Raw genomic sequence first — 8,460 nt, 5'->3', positions numbered from 1 at the left:
CTAATGGCGTATGGAATTTCATCGGCCCAAATGTGGATGTTGAACACCTTCCCTCGTGTAACCGACCTCATCAGTTGATGGAATAAGAGATACAAAATTTGCTTGTTCGTTTATTTTTCTATTAACCCACTTACAAAAGTTTTGCCTACGTGGTAAATCTGTTAGTTTCAATAACTGAACTTTCTGGTCCTGAAAGGGGTACATTTGTTCTCTGAGTATCCTCCAAATACTACTTACTCTCCGATACATCACACTAGACAGTGATGCGTGCTAATGCCCGTTGGAGCTTCGACACTCTTCAAAACAGCCTCTTCAATATTAGCAATTCTATTACTACGTAACTTACCCCGATCCTGAGGTGCCGGTTTATAAGATCCGTACTCTCGAAAATGCTGCAACGTTCTTAAAACTGCGCACATTTGGCAGACGACGATTTGGGAGGTTTTCTGAAAAAATTCGTTGGGCGCGAGTGCCGTTTCCCCGAGCTTCACCGTACGTTAAAACGATATCGGTGCATTCCAGATTTGAAAACAAAGCCATTTCAACACATTTCGTCTATAAATTAGAAATCTGTGCCAAACAAACTTTAAAGAGACAACGTTTAATAAAAACATTGACATAAAAATGATTGTCAGTGTCAAAACGGTTGCTAGGGTACCTTCTTCATTGTTGTAGTGTTGTTATTATTTGAGTTATTATTTAAGGTGAACATAGACGGCTCGTGAATATATGGGTGGGAGAATTCGAAATTCGACTTGAGTTTTCGAAAAAATGCTAGATAAAAAAGTTGTTCCGTTTCACGAGTTCTGTTACTGGTTAAAATTAATGTACTTATTTCTGAGACACCCTGTATATGAATAAACAATCGTCATTTATAAATGCCGAATTGTTTTTAAAGTGGTTAAAAGAAGTATTCGTCCCACGAAAACCCGAAGGTTTTGTTCTTTTAATTCTTGATGGGCACAGTTCCCACTGTAGCAACTATGAAATGTTGGAGTACGCCGAACAAAATAGTATTATTATGTTATGCTTACCAAGTCATACAACTCAAGCTCTGCAGCCCCTGGATCGATCTTTCTTCAAACCATTGAAGACCTTTTACAAAAAAGAAGCTGAAATGTTCATGCTTTCAAGTAAAGATAAAAATATAAACCGTAATGTTATTGGAAAACTAATTGGATCAGCGTGGAAAAAAGCTGCAACAATCAACAATGCCACTTCTGGATTTTTAGCCACTGGAATATTTCCGTATAACAAATATATTATACCAGATTACTTCTTTCAAGTGTCCGATAATAATCCAAATTCAACTTCTGGGGTAGAAGATTTAGGGAAACCGCAAACACAAGAATTTCAAATTGAAGATGTACAAATTGAAGATATTGATTTAGATGACAACTTTGTTGAAAACGACGACAATTATGTGTTTCAGTTTAATGAAACTGATATGCAATTAAGAATGAATGATGCAATTAATATGGACAATAACGAAGTAAACTTAAAAAGAAATTTGCTTACTGATACTATTGAATCCACCAACATTAATAAACAAAAAATCGCAAAAGACATAAGTAAAATTACTAATAATAAGAGCAAAAAAAATCATTAAATGAAGAGAAGACAAGTACTTCCAAAGAAATTGACGAAGCAAGTACTTCCAAAGAAATTGATAAGCCAAGTAGTTCCGAAGAAACTGCGACATGTAGCTTTAAAAATATAGAAGAAACTCCGTCCAAATTTTTACATGAAGTAGCTCCGCTACCAAGAATAGAAAATCAAAAAAGTAAAAGAAAACAATCTGCAAAGATATTATCAAGTCAAAGCATGAAACAAGAAAAAATAAGAAAAATTAATTCCAATAAAAGAAATTTAACTGAAAATAACAATATTAAAAGCAAAAAATGTAAAAACAAGAATGAGGACAACGTAGATTGCATTGAATGTCTAGAAAATTATTTAGAAACAAAAGAACCTGTGGACTGGATCCGGTGCATAGATTGCAAACAATGGCTTTATGAAACATGTACAATGTATGGTAGTCGATGTAATACTTGTGGTAGAATAGAAAAGAGACGACAGAAAATTGACCAAGTTGCCAAAGAAGTTTCGTTCTAAAAAAGTATTTTGTTCTCAAATTAGAATTACCCTTTTTATTTTTTATATGCATTTTGTTAATAAAATCTCTAATAATCTTTATAGTTTTATTTGAAAATCTGCATGGATCAAACATGCGGCATTTATCCCCATATGGGGCATATATCCTCACAACATGGGGCAAATATCCCATAAAAAGGGCATATATCCCAATTGTAAATAATTTAAAAAAATTCATTTTACTCAATAAAATGATAACATATTGCAACGATGATTTTTATTTTAGTTTGAAATGTCTTTGTGAATTAATTGATAATTTTCATAAACAGTTACTGCTATCACAGAAATTTAAAAATCATTTGAAGGTTAGGTAGGGCATATATCCCACATTTACCCTAGATGAAATTGCTCATTTATCTCCCCCACTCCGGCTAGAGCCGTCCAATCAACTTCAACCACGACGGTTTCCCCCACCAAGTCTCAACTATATTCTTTGCTGCCAGAAGAGTTTCACCTCTGGTGTGGTCGACATGAAGATGCCACTTACGAAAATATGCAAAAGTAGAGCCCAAAAACTCAATTGACACGGTCCCATTCCGGAAAACGATCATATTAATAAAAAATTCTTAGCAGACATTAAGTTATGCTTGATTTCTAATAGGTGGGCATAATGATGGGTATTACGTCAATTTCCTTTTTATTTGTCAAAATTAAACTTCAGTACATTTGTAGGTGTAAGTACACCTGCCATACACTTTCAGTTTCATTGCCACACAATTACAGAAATATCACAAACTTAGGACATCTTGTTGCGAAACGTTGTTTTCACTTCTTATCTGTGGTGAGGTAACGTGTATAAAAAAAATACAATTCTGTGGAATCACGAATCATGCCGCAGTCGAAATCTTAGCTCCTAACAGTCAGAAGCCGTTTGGCGTCTCAGTTGTACAAGATGTCAATCGCTTTTGTAAAGTTCTGGGCAAGCGTGTTGACTCTAGTTATGTCAACCTTTGAAAAAATAGTTGCACAAGAAAATTTATTGGGTGAGTACTCAATCATTTTCAAACCGTGACTCAAGCTTCAGCCTGTTTTTCCTTGCTTGGAGGGCGGGTGGTTAGGGCACTGTTAACACTCTTCACGATGACGTTTTGGGACGGCTAGCGTCCTAATTCTCATTCTTCACTGTTTAATCTTTTATCTTTATAATCCGTTTGTTTTCTTTATTGTCCGAGGGTCATATGCTGCTGCTTTGCCTTTAAGTGACTTGTCGTCCTTTCTTGTTTTGTCCTGTTTATTTTTTTTTTCTGTTCGATGACTCAGTTCTTCAATTCCATCTTTACCCCGAAAAACGCGACTTCATGCTGCTTTAAACGTATCACTTCAAACAGTTCAGTTTTCATCTTCCAATTCTGTTACTACGTCCTGATATAGTTCCAGATACTTTGTATTGCAGTTTTCAACTAAATACCTGCCATTACGAATTCATTGTTTCACAATTTTTCCACGTGTTTTGTAAAAGCTTTAACACAATTTGGGATGTTGATAGGTAGAAATTTGGCTTAGTCGAGATCCTATTAGTGCGACACAACAATTTTAAAAATATAATGTTCTTATACTTTTTAGATCTTGCTCGCGATTTCCGTTTCTTTAAAGGAAACAAGATTGATATTGAAGAAAATAATATCACAGTTATAACATGTAACTGTCCGACGTTAAACTTTCATTTCATCCTCAAAAATGGTTATGTTAAACGCTACATCTCCAGCAGCACAACTCATGAATGTTATACATACGAAATTGGGTCCACTTCCGAAAAAATGCAAGTAGTCCACAATGGGGAAGTAGTCGCAACAGCAGAGGATAGTTTGGAGATAATGATCCTTAAATGTTCTTCAAAACATGCTTCATGGAAAATTTTACGGAGTAAGTCTATATATTTGCATATTAAAAGAAAACGCAATAGGTTATCTAATTCCTTCGCATTGATTCTTTACGGTTAATTTCAATTTTAACATCAAAATTTGCGTTGAACTAATATGCTATAATAGATATTTTAAAATAACACGCAATTCAATTACTGTCAACTGCGTAAAAGTAAAAATACTACAAATTCTAATTGGAAATGTATTGATTTACTCATTTATTAATATATATAAACATTTTAAAATTTTCAGCCTGCTGGGAAGGTTTCGAATCGCATCCTTGTCGTATCGATTGCCGTCATCAACATGGCGGTAATGGTGGTAATGCAGGTACAGCACATACAAACAACCTTTATGTTAACCTTATCGATTTAAAGTATGTAAAATATTTCTAAAACTCAAGCATAATTAATATAGTTTATGCATACATTTGTGGAGTCAAATTTAAGTTAATATTTACTCCTAAAACAAACATTATCATATGGACATACAGGTTTAGTCATGACAAAATTACTTCCCAACATTATTTTTACGCAATCCAAAATGCTAATACCGTGTACCACTTCATACTAACTGAATTTAAAATGAAGTCAAAGCAATCATGGATTAAGCATTCCATTTAAATTCAGATAGTATCAAATGGTACAAAGTAAAAATAATTTTCAGAAGTAATTTTCTCGTGACTAACCCTGTATATGTTTAAATTTTGTATTAAGGTAAAGTCCAGAAAAGTTTTTTTTACACAAACAACATAAATCAGTGTCGTACTGAAGAAATTTGCAAAGTGGGGCCGTGTGGTATTGAATACCGATGTTGTTTGCGTATTATAATTAATTGATTACTATTATTATTTTCAATTTTGCTGGCGACATTGGCGTTTTGACAAAATTATGTTGTTTTTGGAATTTTGATGACACTATGTAAATAAAATACTTGTAAAAAAGCTTTTCGGGACAGTTCAAAAAATTGTCACGGCAGCCCATTTATGTATATTTCACAATAACTCCTCTCATCTATCAATGTAGCAAAGTATAACCTTCCCGAGTTGATGATTATTCATCACATATTATCGCTGTGTAGTAGCGCTCCCACGTGACCCTAACAAATATTTTCATTTTACGCAAATGCAAATAATAATTTGACTCGTGTTGCATAAAAAGAAAAAAAAATATTTATTTAACTACAGCAATGGCGGCTCGTGAGCTTTTGAAATGAGGGGACACAACTCTCGTTTTGCCATGGACACTTTTTTTTATTAATAAATCGAGAGTGGTTCTCTCTAAAGTTTTCACTACAATTTTATTATCGTAACACAGAGGACGATTTTGTATTAAATATTCAAATGAATTCATTATTTTTATTTAAAAATTGAATTATTACTACCGGTCAGTGTTCGAACGCGACCCGATTCCAGCAAAACACAGCGACTAGAGGAGCGGTTTCCATGTCAACGGTGTAAACGAAACGTCTAAATGACTTATAATTTGGCCTGGGTCTCCGTTTACAACATCTGTAGATGTAAGTTTTGATACATTTGATTCAAATGGAGCGAGATAAAGAAATTAGTTTTGATAGTCATGACACAAACTTCTGGATTTTTTTATTAGTCAAGTGTGAACGTTGTCATTTTAGGGGGGTACGTCCGTTGTGCATCAGACGCCCCTGAACTACAATATGTTTTTTACAAATCGCACCACATCTTCTCGTGCACAAAACAATATTAAGTACTAAGAATGAAACACAGCATTCGTGTGACTCTCCTAATTTGAGAAAGCATGTTAATATCTGTTTTTTTATTAAAAACTCGCTAACGTCGCAATTTCCGCGGAAAGTATTATCGGTAACACTGCACTGATTTGATTTAGAAAATTTTTTGACATCAAAAATTTTAACGTTATTTTTGAAAAGTCATATTTTTACTCAAAGTAAAATAAAAGTTAAGATTATAACAGCTATAAGAAACAATAATAGGTTACTAGTAGTGCCCTGTAAACTTGTCGTTGCTTGAGGAAATTCCACAGACATAGCATCGATATCACCCTCTATTTCAGCGACATCATCGTCAGTTACCCTCTCATCATCATCTGTTTCGTCTGTATCAGAGTCTGCTAAAGATATTATGACTGGTGGAATACTATCTAGAGGAAAATTGCCCATTTCTTTGTACCAGTCTGCTAGAATTAATTCTTCACAATGCCGAATACTATTTCTCCACATTTGTGAATCAAAATTATTTAAAGCCTCCAACCACAAGTGCGTTACTCGATTTTTGTCTTCAGTATATTCGTGAATGTTTTGATTATAATAACGTTTGCAGTGTGCCCATGCCAGTTCAATTGCATTGTATTGACAATGGTAAGGTGGAAGTCGAAGCACATCAATGTCATGCTGTTTCAAAATGTTATCAATTTCATATTTTACAGGAGCATCAGGTGAAATTGTGGGTTGAATTAAATCCCATAAATTTTTTTTTGTAAATTTTGGATCAAATGCAATGTTACATTTCGTTAAATATTCCTGCATGACAATTTTGTTTGAAGACTTAGTTGGTGGTTTATCTAATTTTACGGAGTGATAGCTGGCATTATCCATAATCACGACTATTTTAGAACTTTTTGATAGATTTGATGAACAAATTACATTAGGTATAAATTGGTTTAAAACCCATTCTTTGAACATACTGGAATCCATGGTTTTATGATAATCTCTATCATTATTCGTAGAGTGTAAGAGAAAGCTACACCCATTCATAAAACCCTCTGAGGATCCAGCATGCAAAACCGTAAAACGCTGTCCTTCAAATTTTGTGGCTTTATAGCTTTTTGTGTGCATATTGTCATGTACCCATGTTTTTAACTGGGAACCATGCTTGTAAATCCAAGTTTCATCAAGGAAACTGAATTTAACGTCTGGATAATCTGCTTTATATTTCAGGTAACATTTCAGAAATTTGATTCTTTTAACAACTATATCAGGTCTTTCTATTAAAATTTTTCGATGATTTTCATACTTATATTTGAAACCCATTGCCTTAATTATTATTTTATATAGGGTACTTCGCGATCCTGTGTATTCTAAATTCTTTTGTGCAAATGAAAGAAGCGTATCCAAATTAAAATATTGCCCTGTTTCTTTGTATTTTTGAATTTGCCGTCCCAACTCTTCCCTAAAAAAGTGATCCTCGAATGCTGCAATTTTTTTTCTCCCCCCTGAACTTTTCGATGAGACAATTGGTTTGCCCGTTGTATGGCACTTCAAAATAGTTGTTACCGTGGACTCAGAAACCTAGTTTAAAATATTGATAAATATTATGTACTGAGCATATTTTAGTACCGAAAAGACTGTCTTTAAGTGTTAATGCATTTTTCTTCCAGTTATGGCTGGTTCCAATGTCAAAATTAAGTGGTAGCAATTAATGAGTGCCATTTTCAATTTAGCACTTAAAAGATTTCGCGTTTTGCGATGCATTTTTTGTTCTTTCAAAAATTAAGAAATTTTTTAATGACGGGCTCTTATTGAAACTTTCAAAAAACAGGCGTGCCAATGAAGTATGGAATAACACTATATAGGTTTTTTTTTGTTATACCAACTTGATTCAACAGGTGGTGAGTTTTGAAAATAAAAATAAATTATATTATCAGCTACTCTAGCACCCACTGTAGTATTTATAGCGGGCATCCCAACGACCTGGTAAAAGAAAATCCCTCGTTTATCGTGGACCATTAAAAAAATCTGTAAGTTCTATGAGATTAAAAATCTCTAATAGAACTCATTTAGGCCTAGAATTCACAATTATACGGGCTAATTCACAAAATGTATCATTCAGAGCTTATGAACCAAAGCTGAACACAATTTGTTTTTATAAATTACGTGATTTTCCACTGCCAGACCGTTGAAACACCCTCAATAAACATTGCTTTCAAAGAGTATTTTTTAAATTCATACTCCCTTCGTTACTATTATCACTTTAGTATAGGGCAATGTATTTTTTCTATGTAATAAAGTCATTTGTTAAAACATTTATTTACTAATCTGTTTTTTTTAGTACTCTACATCGTACTTGTAATATTGGCCATTTCGATAACACTGGTGATGTTCTACTTGTACTGCAAACACGGAAAGCAATGTAGAAGAAGTAGATTGCAATATAATATACTTAACGTTTTTAGAAGAAACGATGGACAAGAAATAATCTTTGCTAATCCGACCGAAGAATTCGAGTTAAAATGATGACCTGTACTGATTTCGAAAAATAAATTGTTGGTAGATTTTATATTATTTCTTAAATAGAATTTACTACCCCGTATACATACCTACCTGTAAATGATTGTAACGAAGCAAATTTTCGCCGTCCAGGAGCGAACGACCGTGCGGAACGTCTTATTCTTTTTTTGTAAAACCGTTTTGTATTTATTTTATTTAATATTAGCAGTATGATTTATTA

The 8,460-nt window shown here is 33.5% G+C and overlaps 1 protein-coding gene across 4 annotated transcripts; it reads left to right on the top strand.

Moving 5' to 3' along the window:
* Positions 1 to 2,223: 2,223 nt before the first annotated feature.
* On the top strand, positions 2,224 to 8,365 carry LOC135138139 (uncharacterized). Of its 4 annotated transcripts, none has more exons than XM_064068026.1 (4): positions 2,224 to 3,137; positions 3,718 to 4,017; positions 4,269 to 4,392; positions 8,062 to 8,365. In XM_064068026.1, exons 1-4 carry the CDS (start codon positions 3,047 to 3,049, stop codon positions 8,144 to 8,146), a joined length of 600 nt encoding a protein of 199 aa, XP_063924096.1. In that variant the 5' UTR covers positions 2,224 to 3,046; the 3' UTR covers positions 8,147 to 8,365. The 4 variants fall into 4 exon arrangements, with proteins under 4 accessions (XP_063924096.1, XP_063924095.1, XP_063924094.1 ...); XM_064068025.1 differs by having other exon boundaries at positions 2,225 to 3,137; positions 4,269 to 4,337; XM_064068024.1 differs by having other exon boundaries at positions 2,226 to 3,137; positions 4,269 to 4,346.
* The last annotated feature ends 95 nt before the right edge of the window (positions 8,366 to 8,460 follow it).

The sequence above is a fragment of the Zophobas morio genome, unplaced genomic scaffold, assembly GCF_036711695.1.
Source record: "Zophobas morio isolate AGI-343-1 ecotype UQ-CSIRO unplaced genomic scaffold, CSIRO_AGI_Zmor_V1 ptg000030l, whole genome shotgun sequence".
NCBI lineage: Eukaryota > Metazoa > Arthropoda > Insecta > Coleoptera > Tenebrionidae > Zophobas > Zophobas morio.
This window is presented reverse-complemented; position numbering and strand designations above follow the sequence as displayed.

What these genes read in the sequence shown, in the direction of transcription:
- LOC135138139 (XM_064068024.1), top strand. Translation starts at nt 3,047, where the DNA reads ATGTCAATCGCTTTTGTAAAGTTCTGGGCAAGCGTGTTGACTCTAGTT. An exon ending in TGCACAAGAAAATTTATTGG is followed by an intron (nt 3,138 to 3,717) that starts GTGAGTACTCAA and finishes TATACTTTTTAG; the next exon opens with ATCTTGCTCGCGATTTCCGT. An exon ending in TTCATGGAAAATTTTACGGA is followed by an intron (nt 4,018 to 4,268) that starts GTAAGTCTATAT and finishes TAAAATTTTCAG; the next exon opens with CCTGCTGGGAAGGTTTCGAA.